A 15499-nucleotide genomic window follows, 5' to 3' on the forward strand; every position below is an offset into this window, starting at 1 on the left:
TCATAGCATCATAGAATCATTAGGGGTGGAAAATACCTCTGAGATCATTGAGTGCAATCATTAACCCAGCACTGCCAAGCCCACCACTAAACCATGTCCCCAAGTGCCACATCTTCATGTCTTTTAAATTGCTCCAGGGATGGTGACTCCACCACTGCCCTGGGCAGCCTGTTCCAATAACTGATAACCCACTTAATAAAGAAATTTCCCTTGATATCCAAACTAAACTTCCTCTGGTGCAACTTGAGGCCGTTTCTTCTTGTCCTATCACTTGTTACTTGGGAAAAGAGACCGACTACCACCTGGCTACAACCTCCTGTCAGGGAATTGTAGAGAATGATAAGGTCCTCCCTGATCCTCCTTTTCTCCAGAATGAGCCCCCCCAGCTCCCTCAGCTGCTTCTCATCAGACTTGTGCCCCAGACCCTTCCCCAGCTCTGTTGGCCTTCTCTGGATATACTCCAGCACCTCATATTAAGATTAAAAAACAAACAAACAACAAAATAAACTTTGAACTAATAATTTTATTTTAAAGCAAAGTTTCTCTCTATATATTTATTCTAAAGCAACACTTTTATAAATGGGAAAAAAAGGTTTTGTACTTGTGGGTTTGCTCATACTGAGAATGAAAATATACTGTGAAACTTTGACTTTTACCATGAAATGGAAATGCTGAGTTTCACGTAGCTCAAGTAAATTTGGTAAAGCCTTGCAAAGATGAACTGTACAACATCTTGAGCACAACCAAACTCATAAAGTGGCTCCACAAGAGGACATGTAAGTACCACTGCCAGTCTTTGTTGTGTCAGTCTGATCCCCTCCCACCAGATGTTTCTTGGATGATAGTCCAGACAAACCAACATAAATCTTCTCATGAAATTACCCCAAACATAATAGAGCCCTTGCATATTTGAAAAGCTCTATTCAGAAACACAGCTTCTTACTTGGCACTTACCCTCAAAATATTCTTCACTGTCAGCAGCTATTAAAAACAAGAATAACAATGGCTATTTCTATAATAGCTCTGTTTTGAAATCTCAGAGCACTTTGTGAACTTAACAGATCTATCTGAGCTGTACGGACTCACATCAACTATTAGGGAATGCAGCTCTGTTTGGGGCAAGAATTGGACTTCTGTTCTCAAAAACTCTATAAAGAAATACAGATAAGCATGAAGACAGATTTATGAAAGCGGGGATACCTTCCACTATACCAAGTTTCTGGTCCAAACTGGCCTTAACCACTTCCAGGGATGGGGCAGCCACAGCTTCTCTGGGAAACTCGTGCCAGTGCCTCCCCACCCTCACAGTAAAAATCTAAATATAAAGCCTTTTGACTGCTAAATCACCCTCATAATCATCCTACTCTAATGAGCATTCCATACCATTTGGTGAATGCCTCCATCACTTCCAGCATACTGTGTAATTGTCACTTGTGCCAGGCAAAATGATGGAAAAGAAAGATTATTTTGTACTTGCATTAATTCACTTGAAACTAGATTTAGTACTCTGCAACATGCAGAGGAAAATCAATTCTGGAGAGAATTTTAGTATCACATAAAATGCCACTCGTGTTTTTCACATTATTAAAAGAATAACTTAAAGTATTTTAGGACGGAATAATCTAAGCTGGAAGGAAAATACAAAAATAGGCTAGGAGAGACATGACCTGTTTAACCAGGGAAAACGTTGCAAACACAAAAAGCTTTGGCTACTCCTTTTCCATAATTTTTCATCATTTTCAGTCTTGTCAGCATGAATAATACCGTTGATTTTTGCTATGATTGCAGAATACAAAACAAAGTTGAAAAACAGTTGAAAGACCATTTCTCTCTTTTGCTTTCAATTGAAACACCCTTTCCAAATGCAGACAAGTAATGAAGCTGACTAAGACTCCACAGAACATACCTGATCAGCGTATAGTCCAGATTTTGAGGCAACTTTTTAAGAAATATTTTTAAACAATAAAAAAGAAGTTACTTGCATGTTATAGCAACCCTGTTTCTAGATGAGGTTGTCACCTGATTTAGCAAGGAAACAAATCTTCTCTGGTCATTCCTTCTGTTTGTTTCTCTGTCTTGCTCTTTGTCCTGGGAAATTGTCCCTGGCTCATGGTAACAAACTGCACCTGGAAATTGTTCAGGAGAGTTTTAGTTTGCCTGGATCCAAGCCAGAGTAACCTGGTCAAGTGGCAGGTGTCTCTGCCCATGGCAGGGGGTTGGAACGAAATGATCTTTAAGATGCCTTCCAAACCAAACCATTCCATGATTCTATGATAAGCCAGGCCAGTACCTTGTTGACTACAGATGGATTGAGTTCTCCTGCCTTGTGCAGGTGTCTGCTGCTGTTTAATTTGTTGGTGTAGCCTGGTAGAGACAGAGAGATGGATGGATGGATAATATCCAAATGGCAACTGGGATCTAGCCATCCAATTTTGGAGGGTGAGAGAAATTCACAATAGGGCATGACCAGATCACACCAAAAGGGCTCCAGCCAGCAAAAAAGACCTACCACACAGAATCATAAAATCCTAGAATGGTTTGGGTTGAAGTGACCTTAAAGATCATCTCATCTTTGTCTTTCATATCAAAAAGGCACAAGAGAACTGCCCATCCCTGGAATTGTTCAAGGCCAAGTTGGATGGGCTTTGGAGCAACCTGGCATAGTGGAAGGTGTCCCTGCTCATGGCAGAGGGGTTGGAATCAATGACCTTTAAAAGGTCCTTCAATCTCAAACTGTTCCGTGATTCTATGAAGAGAAAAAGAGCAAATTCAGTAGAATGGACCATGCTCAATTTATCAGAGAAAAGGCTCTGTATTTCCAGGTTTTCCTGAGTTCTACCTTGTAATAGTTGTCTCCTGATTTAGGGAAATGCTGTGTATGTCAATAAATCAAACTCTGTTTCCAGTACTGAGAGCTGAAAACACATAAGAGCACTGCTCTGTTCTCTTAAAGCAATGTGAAGAGCTTGAAACACTTTGCAAACAGGAGGGATTTTCACAAACCTGCAGAAAAAAATCAGGAATAGAAATCAAACTTCCTGGCTCCTGTGCCCTAACCATAAGACTGAATTTCTTCTCTAGTCTTACAGCTTCATCAAGTTCAAGGTGAACTTAGTGACAAGGAGTTCTGCTTGGAGCAGAAAGTATTGGAACACAGAGTGGGCTGGGACTTGGTGTCTCTCAATCCCCAGCTCCATCTCTCTGTGGGTGTTTGGTGTTAGAAGGCTCTGTCCCTAAGTGGTGCTCAGCTCTTTGTCCTCACTGATGTGTTTTCTCCTCTTCCCTCTGGAACAGACTTCAGTGGAGCTGTTTGCAAAAAAAGGAGGGTGGAGGGGGAAAGGTCAATGGCTTCATGAAAAAGAATAAAAAACAACAACCCAGCAGGTCTTACAGTAAAAGAAGCCAGTTAGTAAGTCTTGGTTTGTTACTGCAACATCCTGGCTCTTACAAAGCTCTCAGTTGCTGTAGCTCCTCACAGTCCTAACACAGCCGAAACTGTGCTGACAAACCCTTCTGGAGATATTTCCCTCTTTACATCACCTGCTCAGGTAATTAATGACTTCATTTCCGACTTGTCCAGCCTTTTTTCTATGCTTTTCCAGCTGGATTTGTATTCAGCTACCACCTCTCCTGCTCTTATTGCCAGACCATAGCTGCTCTTACATTATTTTCCCAGGAATAATTCTCTGACTTTCCCTGGCTTAAAAGTGACATTATCTTTTATCCCTGGACTTTCAGGTTTTTTGTTCAAGTAAGAGATATTTCCAGCTTGATTTTTTGTTATGTGCTCTGGCTGGCAAACTGAAGGATATTGATACAAGATATTATGAAATTACTGTCACAAGCCCTTCCAACCTACAGCATTAGATGCATGAGGATAAAAAACACTGCTTTAGCAGCAACCTAAAGTCATTGCACTCTCAAATTACACATTTTAGGTCAATCTTATGTTAGTTGAGGTAAATCTGTGCAACTATTCTGGCCACAAAGATGTCCAAAATCCATGCTTCAAATAATTACATTTTATTGGGGTTGCTTCAATTTCTCATAATGTCCAATATTTCACAGAATCACAGAATGGTTTGAGTTTGTGGAAGGGACATCTTCCACTAGACCAGGTTGCTCCAAGCCCCATCCAACCTGGCCTTGAACACCTCCAGGGGGCAGCCACAGCTTCTCTGGGCAATTTGTGCCAGGGCCTCGCCACCCTCACAGGGAAGGATTTCTTCCTAATACTCAATCTAAATCTACTCTCTTTCAGCTTAAAGCCATTCCCCCTTGTCCTATTCCTTACAAAAATCTTACCACAACTCTTGTTGCATGTTAGAGTGTGGGCATAAGCACTGTTGCAGACAGACTCTTCTCACTCCAATGCAAGTTGAATTTGCAGAAGGTAGTTTTGTGTAATGGGCTTGTAAAGGCAGCTGCAACCTTCCCCACACCCCCTTTTCATGGCCACATTTATTCCTCGGCCATTGCATGATCACTTTGATCACTGGATGATGGCATCATGAAGAACTAGAGTGAGAGTTATAGTTTGTTCCTTTATGAAAAAGAGTGAAAATAGTTTCAAGGGAAAAGACTTGGCATTTACAGCTTTCTAAAGACTATGCAGAGTTTTGCAGGTTTTCTAGTGAAGGAGCTATCTTTTTTTTCAAAGTTCATGCTTTTAAAAAAAAGAAAGAATGGAAGCAGATATTAATCTCCTTTCAGTGAGAATATATGAACAACTAAAATGAGCTGGGGGTGTTTATACTGGAGAAGAGCAGGCTCAGGGAGACCTTCTCACTCTCTACAACCACCTGGCAGGAGGTTGTAGCGAGGTGGGGGTCGTTTTTTTCTCCCAAGTAACAAATGATAGGACAAGACGAAACGGCCACAGGGGAGGTTTAGATTGGATATTAGGAAATATTTCTTCACAGAAAGGGTTATGAAGCACTGGAACAGGCTGCCCAGGGAAGTGGTGGAGTCACCATTCCTGAATGATTGAAAAACATGTGCTCAGAGACATGGTTTAGTGGTGGACCTGACAGTATTAGGTTAATGACTGGACTAAGTGACCTTAGAGGTCTTTTCCAACCTGAACAATTCAGTGATTTTAAGATTCACAATGGGTTTCTTGCAATTTAGTATCTTTACAACAGCTGGGGGCTTTTTTGCATTTTGAAAGTCACCCATGGAATGGGAACAACAAATGTGTGGAATATGATCTTCCCATTAGCTTTGATAATTACAACTGAAGTTATATGCTTTCCCTCCTCAATTTCTACTTGAAACTCAGATCTTCTCTACTTCCCCTTCCGACAACAGACTGGACCAGTCGAACAGGGGCAGGATTACTGAGATCCGTCCAGTATTTCAGGTTGTTCCACTGCAGAGCCTGTGGCTGCAGAGCCATCTTGTGGAGGCGGCTCAGACGGGTCTGCCAGGACGAGACTTTTTTACTTTTTTTTTTTTTTTTTTTTTTTTTTTTTTTTTTTTTTTTTTTTTACATGCTACAGCTTGATCTGGCAGGAAGAAGTCTAGGCAAGACATCCTGCCCACCCAGCATCTGCTTCACCCACCCTGGAGTATCAACAAGTCCTCTAACTCTGTAGAGATTCCCAAATTCCCTGAGAGCTGAAACACAGAAGCCAATATTTCTCTCATAATTTCCTAATTTAATACTCCCAGCCTGGAGGGTTTTGACAATGCTCCTGTCGCAAGGTTTTGCCACTTCTACTTGAAAATATAAGGATGCCATCTGAATTTCACACACTGAACAAATGTGCCTACAAATGGGTGCAGCTCCATGTATGCCAGGTACAAGGCTCTGAAATTAAGGCACATAATTAGTTCTTTACAAGTTTTTTTGTGGGGGAAGAAGACAGGAATAGGGGAAATTCCTCTCATTGGAATGGCTAAACATGCCACCCCTTCTGGAGATACCACTACTGAGTACAGGGTCTGGAAAACGAGAGCTTGGAATCCTATAGCAGTGCAGGATGTGGGATCACAATTGAGGGGGGTTATAAAATACTGCCAGGACCAGGCTGCTGAGAGCAGGGGGTCCATGGGCTGACAGGACAAGGACCTTGCTAGGCAGGGTCAGTCATCTGTTGTCTCCAACTCTGGTCTCCACAGTTCAAGGAAGACAAGGAGCCACTGCAGAGGGTCCAGTGGAGACCATGAAGACGATGAGGGGTCTGGAACACCTCTCTTATGAGGAAAGACTGCAGGAGCTGGGCCTGGTTAGTCTGGAGAAGAGAAGACTGAGAGGGGACCTCATCAATACATATAAATATCTCCAAGGTAGGTGCCAAAAAGATGGTGCCAGACTCTCTTCAGACTCCCTTCAGCGACAGGATGAGGAGCAATGGCCATAAAGTAAAATACAAGAAGTTCCATCTCAACAAGAGGAAGATTTTCTTTACCTTGAGGGTGACAGAGCACTGGAACAGCCTGCCTAGAGAGTATTTTCCCTCTCTGGAGGCATTCCAAATCCACGTGGATGCATTTCCATGTCACCTGCTCCAGGTGACTCTGCCCCAGCAGGGTGTTGGACTGGATGATCTCAAGAGCTCCCTTCCAACCACAACTCACAGAATCAGACAAGCAAAGAATCACAGAATGGTTTGTGTTGGAAAGAACCTCAAAAATCATCTCATTCCAACCACCCTCGCGTGGGCAGCGACACTCTACATATATATAGAATTTATATATGCATATACCTACATATTTGCACACGTAAATGTGTCTGTATGCAGATTTATGTATTTCCCACTCTCACCCTTTCAGCCTGATCGGCCAAGGGGAGGGAACAGGATGAAGCCTATAGTGCTGTTTGTGTTTCTACGAATTTTGTGACTTCTGCCTGTGACTATTCTATGATTCTGTCAGCCCCTAGCAGGGCAGGACCTTATTGTGAGAACAATCCCGATCTTAAGACTCTTAATGATTCTGAAATCTACTTTTGCAGAAGGAGAAATAACAATTAAAATTGCCTAAAACGGGAATAGGTTTCGCAGAGCTTTTGAAACCCCCCATCCCAACCCAGGGCGCATGTAAGGGGCAACTTAAATTCAGCTTCAGACCAATAAAAGCACGTTTAAAATTGAGCTTTAAGCCACATTTAAAAGCCCCAGCGCTGGGACAAGACGGCCCCAAAAGAGGGGCGGGCGGGGCCACTCCTCAGGCCACGCCCCCCGTTCCGTCCAATCAAGAGGCGGTGTCCTGGCGTCCCCTGGCCTGTTCCCCGCCGCGCACGCGCGCGGGGGTGGAGGTTGGATTTTAGCGCGGATCGGGACAGACCGGGAGATGCCGGGGATTGCAGAGCCGGAGGGGGACAGCGGTAGGTGCCCGATGCCCCGGCAGGGACCCAGCGTGGCTCCCGCGGGGGATGAGGAGCCCGAGTGACCGGAGAGAGCGGGGAAGGTTGAGGGAGTGAAAGTGCGCGGGGCCTGCTGGTGCTTGCGCATGCGCACTGGGCATAGAAGGGTGGGTGGCTTGGGGTTTCCTGGGAATTGCGTTGATTGTCTGTCTCTGCCCGCAGAGCCAGACGTGTTTCAGATCGTGCTGCCAATCACTGTCTTGGTGCTCAGCGATGAGGATTTTCTCCAGGGTGATGCTGAGGAGCAGGACGTGTCCGTTCCCGAGGTGGAGCAGGATTTTAACTTAAACAACAGCGTTTGCCTGAAAGATGTTGTGGCACCTTCAAACGACTGTAGCAGTGTAGGCAGCTGGGATGAAAACAAGACTATTTCAAATGAAGATAGTTGTGTTAAATACTCTGAAGAGAAGTGGCTTGTTGAGGGTGTGTGCAACGCATCAAAATCATCTTTAAGTGATGGGTGTGGTGCAGGCCTGGAGAAATGTGGCCAAAATTGCACGTTACCTACATCGCCTTACGAAACAGAGATAAACAAAACCAGTGGTGGAAAAGAATGTGATGGTGGCTTTCAGAAGATTCCTCCTCTCCTCTCTGCTGGCAGAGAGGTGAGAGATGATACCAGCCCATTGATGTTGCCAGCGGTGCCCAAAAAAGAAGAAGAACCTGGCAGTGTTGCAGGTGTTCTTTGTGGTGGCAGTCCAGAGGGACAACCAGAAATCCACAAGGAGATGGAGCCAGTTGCTGTAATGGAAGGTAACTTGTTTAATAAGATTAGTGCAAGAGTTTAAGAAATCTGGTAAATCTCAAGTTTTTGAAATAGGAAAGTGTATAAAACAATATCAAACCCATTTATTTTAGAGTAAGCATTTAAAATTAGATTAATATCATGTTCAGCAGAAGGAGAATATTGGCTGGAATAGCCTTAGTTCTTTCACGCAATTGTGAAAAGTAGTGAAAGTACAAGAAGTTAGTACTGTTTCACTCTACTACAGTGACCAAAGGGGTGGCCTTTCATCAGGGAAAAGGTTCTGAAAATAACAAAGTTCAAAAAGGATCATATTTGTGAGAATGGAGCCCTAGCAAAGTTTGATGATAGTACTTTGATACGAATTCTGGCATGAGGCAGTTTTGTTAAAAAACTGTAGGGAATGCAGTGTTGTCCTGCGAAATTCAGCTTTGAGTGAAAAGAGAAAGTGGAAAGGAGGTGGCTTTTCACTGGGAGCAGCATTTAAATGTTGGGGGCAAAGGGGAACATGAAGAGAGGCATTAGTAGAAAAAATGGATATAGGGAAATACTAAGGAAGCAGAAGAGTGCCAAGCAAGTCATTAGGCAATTTGGGATTATTACAACCAATTAATAATGAACATTTGTGATTGTATGAAATGTCATACATGAGACTTTTTATATCTTCCTGTAGATCCTGATTCTTCAAAGAATGATAACGAAGCTGATACTGAAGCTGATAACAAAAAAATAAGCAAATTTGAAGATGAAACTCTGAGTTCTCTTCTGGAACATGGCTTAGAGGAAGAACAGAAATTTACCTATAATTGTTCTGATCCATTTCTTAATGGATGTTCTCCTACTTCTAAAGAACTTCCAAAAGATGTAGGGAAACCTGAGGTGAATGTTTCCACTTCTGCTGAATCAAATACTACTGGAGAGCATATTTATAAGACATTAACACCATTTCCTAGAAAAAGATATCGGCAACAAAAAGTTGTTTCTTCTCATGCAATACAAAAAGAATTTCAAAGCCAGCAAGAAGGTTTAGAGTGGCAGAGTAATACTTTGACCCTCTCACCCCTTTCTAAAACATCTCGTTCTACAAATAAGCATGAAAGATTGAATTTCAAGTGCAGGTTTTGCAGCTCTGTGTATAAATGCAGTGCACACCTAAAGAAACACATTTATTCAGCTCACAAAGATGAGAAAATACATAAGTGCTGCTTTTGTAGAAGAACCTTTTTCTTCTTTTTCAACCTTAAGAATCACCTTAAATTGCATAAAAAAATTACCAGGTTGCAAAAGGCAAGAAAAAACAGAACAAATGCAAGAAAAGGGAGGCAGAGAGGATCTGAAGAAGGGACATCTGAGACCAAGAAAAGAGAACGTAAATATGAGAAATTTTTTGTTAAAATTGAAAGGGACTTTACACCTCTGTGTGTGCCAGTTAGTTTTTCCTGCAGAATGTGTTTCTTTGCTTCATCAAATCCAAGGAGTTTTATTCATCACATGAAGGGCCATAAAGAGAGACCACCATACCAGTGCCCTCAGTGTGACTACTCCTGCACTACCTTTTCCTGCCTGCTCACTCACATGTACTGGCATGCTGGGTATAAGCTGTACCAGTGCAGATTCTGCAGCTTCTTTTCATTATATTTTGCAAGCATGGTGAGGCACAGCTCCATCCACACAGGGGCTAAACCATGTTCCTGGGAGTTCTGCCAGTCAGCTTTCAGCAGCAGCTTGGAGCTAAAGAGACACAGGAGGCTCCACACAGGGACAGAAACGTGCCAAGGGCAGGAACTTGACTGTGGAAGTGGAAGAAAAAGAACTCGAAGACCTTTAAAGAATTATTCATGTGATGAATGTAACCTGGTGTTTTACGCTAAAGGAGATCTCAGCTTGCACAAGAAATTTCATGAACAGTTCGAGGCTAATGGTTATACAGATCAGAGCAATAAATACCACAAAATAGGCAAAGCTGAGAGTGATTCTCAGGGCCACGTTTCTCTCTTTGGTAGAGAAAATGATTGTCTCAGTGGGGCAATGCTGGCTTCAGAAGTAGACTGTGAGCAAGCAGGTGATATGCAGGGCAGTAAAAAAATGCGCTCTGGAAAGAAATTCCCTGAAAACAGTCTTGGAAGCAACAGCCTGGCTATTACTGGGAATAGATCAGAAGTCACTCGGACTTCACACAAAATGGATGCTGTCATTTACAAAGAGGAACCTCTCTTCAAGTCAGAGGCCTCTCATTCACAAGTGCAAGATGACAGTGCATACTATAACTTTGTGGAAAACTCAAAGGATTCATGTTCTTCCACTTTAAATACATTCAGAACATACATGTGCCAACACTGCAGTTATGCTACTGATGTTCAAAACAACTTCAGGCTGCACCTAAAGATACATACAGATGAAAGACCATTTGTATGTAAAGATTGCAATAAGACATTTAAAACATCAAACCGTTTGCAGAAACACAGCCTCCTTCATGTAAAGAACGAACAGGAGTTGGGCAGTTGCCTCTATGTGGAGAAGTGTTTGGAAAATCTTGAATTGCATCGTGAAATTCATGGAGGCACGTGTCCAGAAAGGGATTTTGGTTCCTCAGGAGGTTCAAACAGCTCCTTGCTTGGTTCAAAAGTCTTTGGAGTACAGCCAGATGTTCAGAGGGACAGGAAAAACGATTTGCTAGCACAAAGTCAGCCACCATTCTACCAGTGTGCAGAGTGCAGGTACAGTACTTACAGTTTAAGCAACCTTGAACTCCACATAAGAACTCACACGGGTGAGAAACCTTACAGCTGCACTGTTTGCCAGATGAAATTTCGTACTTCAAGCCACCTGAAGAGACACAGAGTGACACATTTTAACACAGAGCATTTCAAATGCAGGAACTGTGACTACTCCACAAACCAGTGGCTGGCCCTGAAACGTCACCTGGCTTTGCACTCCGGCGAGGGAAGCTCATCTCTGGGCACAGCTCATCTCTGCGATCACAAGGAGCTCCCTGTGAAAACGTACCGGTGTGAGGAGTGTGGCTACTGCACGGCCCACAACGGGAACATGAAGCCCCACCTGCGGATCCACAGCGGGGAGAGGCCGTTCAAGTGTGGGCAGTGTGCCCTGGCCTTCCGCACCTCCAGCCACCTCAAGCGCCACCTGCTGACTCACTCGAGGCTGCGCTGCAGGAGGTGTAAATACTCCACGCTGGATAAACGGGCTTTCCAAAAGCACACAAAAACACACAGAAAAAAGTACACCTGCGAGAGGTGTAATGTGGCACTGTCTACCCAGAAACTGCTGGAAAAGCACAAGCGGCAGCACAAGGATGGGATATAAGGTTGGGAGTTGGAACTTGGTTCTAGAGTGGTTTGTGTGTTCAGTTGGCACTTGGTTCTAGAGTGGTTTGTGTGTTCAGGACAAGGGCTGGTAAGGGATGCATCCAGCATTTTGGTCCAGAGAGTGAAACTTGGAGGACTGGTTTGCTCCAGGTTTTTCAGAGAGGTTCAATTCTAGCACAGGGTGTGCTAAAGATCTTGGAGACACTTCTTCATGCCTGAGTAACTGCTTAATACCATGAGTCCTGTTAGGATTTGGCCATCACTTTAAACAGTTATTCTGTGCCACTTATTTTCTTGTAAAAAAATTAATAAAAATCTCTTTTCTAACTGAAAGAATGCTTAAAGGGAGGGAAAGAAGTACATGTTATATAAAAATTATTAGTGCATCTGGAGGCTTAATGCTACCTCCCATCTGCTGAAAGTTGCCTCCCAGGTTCTTTTGCAATACTTGTAAGAGAAGAAAAAAAGTCTCTCACAAAACTATGGAAACAAAATATTCATGTCATCACTGCATAACTGTGATATGAAGATGTTTTCTATATGTTTATAAAAGGTTTATTAGGCAGTTTCCTTGTTTGTAGTTTTGATAATTTTGTGAGCAGTCCGACAGGAAGGGTAATGTCCTGAATAATTTATTTTATGATACTGAGAATCCTTAAATTAATCTTCAGTTTTATGTTAGTGTCTAATGTTAATAACTGTGGTAGAAAATGCCTTACCTTTTCTCAGGCTGGTAGTTACTGTGTTGTTTGTTACAACAGATGAGGTAATTTTCAAATAACTTCTGTTATTTTGAGCACCTGCTGATAATTGTGAATGCTATTTAGTTACATTGAAAACCTTAGGAATGTCTTGAACTGCTTAAATTTATTTTAAGAACTTAACTGTTCATCTAAAATACCATGTAAGAGCCACCTGCACCAAACAGTTGGTACAGAGTATGGTGAAGGCAAGTGGGTGCTGCTTCCAGTTTCTATTTATATCTAGACAAATCTTTGGTTGTTTTACAGTTACAGAGTTCTAGAAACCTTGAGTGGACATCACTGACTGTGTTAAGTGGTTTTGATAACAATGTTTTACTCTCTTGTGTGAGGAAAGACAACAGCAAAGGGCTGGTGTGAACTGTCCCCTGATGTTACAGCTCAGTCCATGAAGAAGCAGAATAAACCTGTAGCTTAATTTAGAGAATGTAAACATGGCACTCGTGGTGCTTTTCTACTGCTCCTAAAATGTGTGCTTTTCTGTAGAAATACAGGTAATGTCTTGCAGAGGGTTTCTGGTAAAGCAGGAGGGAGGTTGGATATTGAAAAGCCATTACATCATCCTGGGCAACCAGCTCTGGGTGGCCCTGCCTGAGCAAGGGCTTGGACCAGATGTTCTCCAGAATTCCTGCAGCCATTCTGTGATTTGGAACACGATTTTTCAAGAGTGGACTGAAACTCATGAATAGATGCGTGGATTTAAGGCCAGATCAGCAAAGGTATTCAAGTGATCTGGTTCTTTGCAGCTGAGGTAAAGTCAGAAAACTGCCTGAACCATGGTGGTTACAGATGTTTGTAGTACAAGCTGGGAAGTCACCATTTGGGAATGAATCATTCAGATCTTGGAACGATTGAGGCAACCACCTGATACAGTTGTGAGAAGAATGTTATCCTGTATGAAGAAAGAAAAGCATTTCTGGGAAATATTAAGTTACATAAATTTGGAGGCATTTTTACCTGCATTACTGTACAATTCTGATGGCTTATTTGAAGAAAAATTCCAAAGAACAGGTACGAAGAAGAAACAAAACCAACGAAGAAATTGTAAGCCTTTATATCAGATGAGACTAGGAAAGCTAAATCTGGTAGAGTTTAAAAGTGTGGTGTACAGTGATAAAGAAGGGAGCCCAGTTTATAGGGATAATTTAATTTCAGTAAATTTTTACAAGAGTTGGTGAACATCAGTTTCTTCAAGATGTAAGAATAAGATATTTTCAGATGGAGCTTGACAATTTTGTAAAAGTATTCCAGGTTGTTGCTTCTAATAAACAGTTTTTTGACTCCTGACATTCTCCTCTGTTCTTTATACACTGGACTGCATTTTGGGGATTCAAAGGTATTCTCAGTCTGCCAAGTCAGTGAAATTTAAAAGTAGAGGCCTACTCAGATAAGACATGGGCTGTTCTTGGTAATTTTTTTGGTAGCTAAAAGTGTAATACTTTTTATTCCTGCGTACTTTAAACAAAAGCCTTTCCTAAATCATATTAAGACGTTTCCTATTTCAACCAAAAAACTTTGCTTTATTTTCTCTTTGAACATATCTTGAATAGAGACAAACAGCTTGAGCACAAGGGTGTCATTTTAGCTGCTGTGCATCTTCTAAATAAGTGAATAAAAGTTAAAGAGAGGGTGAAGTCAGTGAACATAGGTCAGACCTCTGTGGTGTGGTGGTGCATCCTCCCTCTCAGGCCACACCCTGAACTCAGAAATGCTCCTTAGGCCTCAGCCTTGAACAGCACCTGGGCTCAGCTCCTCTTGAGCTTATCAGAAACACTGTCTGCTCCTGAGGACTAGTGCTGTCTAATGAGCTCCTGGGTTTTAACAGCCTTGGAAAGTTATTTTTAATGCCTGAATAATAACCCAAGTGGAACAACATTTTTGTTACTAAACTCCCAAAGTTACTGACCTGAATTGCAACCAGGCTGGAAAATCAGTGTGACCAAAACCAACTCTCTTGTGACCCTACAAGCAGTGGTCCTAAGGGAGACCCTTGGAGCTCTCCTGGCCCACAACAGGCTGTGACCAGCACCTCCCTGTGAGCAGGATACCTCTCAGAGCCAGTGAACTCTCAGGTTTGCTGTACTTGAAGGATCACTGCCAAACAATTACAACAGATCCTGAGCTCATACCCCCACTCCTCAAGGCTCAACCCTTCGCCCATTGAGAAGATGCAAAGGCATCCAATGTGAGTATGTCTCTGAACTGGAGGGGAAATTTTCACAGGTATACCTTTTACACACTCCTTTAGGTCTGTGTGTGTGTGTGTGAATATGCCTTAGCAAATGTGCTATGAATGTTTTTCTCCTAGATTCCTAAGTACTTTAGACTTGTAAATAAGATAGGCCTGTGAGTTACTGTTCTGCCTATAGTAAATTCTACATGAATCTTTTGTTAAATTGTTTAAGTTATTGATTAAGTGCTGTTAAGTGCTGTTAAACCTTCAGGCCTAAACCACTGGTCAAGCCTGGGGTTAAGTTTGGCAGCACGGTCCCCTCTGAACCTTGTGACTCAACAGGATGGTCTCACTTATTCCTTTTTATTGTTACCCTTTCCCATCCTTACCCTTTTTTTTTATTTTGTCCCCAGCATCCACATCCATAATTTTTGGTTGATTTAGTTTTATACTGATTGATTGATTTTAGATATTCAGATTTCTCTTTCTGTGCTTTAACCACAGAATAAGTAGTAGTGTGAACATTGCCAGCTTTTACCTTTATATTAAATCTGTTGCTGATGCCTTTGCCAGTGATACTTTGAGTGACCTAAAGGACTCATTTGTGACAAACTGGTGTGGTTGGCAGGAGATATCACTGACTACTTACAAAAGGATGGAGTAAGTCCAAATCCTCAGTCCTCAGACGGATGGGCTCAGGGTAACTGGCATGATTGGAAGGATGTGGAGGAACATTTAAACGCAGCTGGGTATAAAGTCTGGGAAAGACTGCAATAAAAAGACACGTGGTTAACCACCAGCGAAATTTACCTACAACAGAAGGAAATTAGACAATTTGGGGGTTACTTTATTGAACATTATTATGTGCTGCTGCCTCAGTGTCCATTTGGGCTACATGGAATGGTTTGGGTTGGAAGGAACCTTAAAGACCATCCAGTTCCAACCCCCATGGCAGGGACACCTTCCGCTATCCCCGGTTGCTTCAAGCGCCATCCAGCCAGTCCTTGAACACTTCCAGGGATGGGGCAGCCACAGCTCCTCTGGGCAACCTGTGCCAGGGCCTCCCCACCCTCACAGGGACGAACTCCTTCCGTCCATAAACGCACGGGTTGTTTCCTCAGATTA

The 15499-nt window shown here is 42.6% G+C and overlaps 1 protein-coding gene across 1 annotated transcript; it reads left to right on the forward strand.

Moving 5' to 3' along the window:
- The first annotated feature begins 7288 nt into the window (after positions 1-7288).
- Positions 7289-13488, forward strand: LOC103755580 (zinc finger protein 91). Its single transcript, XM_018088739.1, has 3 exons — positions 7289-7330; positions 7532-8122; positions 8788-13488. Exons 1-3 carry the CDS (start codon positions 7297-7299, stop codon positions 11436-11438), a joined length of 3276 nt encoding a protein of 1091 aa, XP_017944228.1. The 5' UTR covers positions 7289-7296; the 3' UTR covers positions 11439-13488.
- The last annotated feature ends 2011 nt before the right edge of the window (positions 13489-15499 follow it).

Source organism: Manacus vitellinus, unplaced genomic scaffold (genome assembly GCF_001715985.3).
Source record: "Manacus vitellinus isolate BGI_N305 unplaced genomic scaffold, ASM171598v3 scaffold_11_pilon, whole genome shotgun sequence".
Taxonomy (NCBI): Eukaryota; Metazoa; Chordata; class Aves; order Passeriformes; family Pipridae; genus Manacus; species Manacus vitellinus.

Bases quoted from the DNA above. Each gene is read 5' to 3' on its own strand.
- LOC103755580 (XM_018088739.1), top strand. From the start codon at position 7,297: ATGCCGGGGATTGCAGAGCCGGAGGGGGACAGCG. The intron at 7,331-7,531 runs GTAGGTGCCCGA...CTCTGCCCGCAG, and splicing joins AGAGCCGGAGGGGGACAGCG to AGCCAGACGTGTTTCAGATC. The intron at 8,123-8,787 runs GTAACTTGTTTA...ATCTTCCTGTAG, and splicing joins GCCAGTTGCTGTAATGGAAG to ATCCTGATTCTTCAAAGAAT.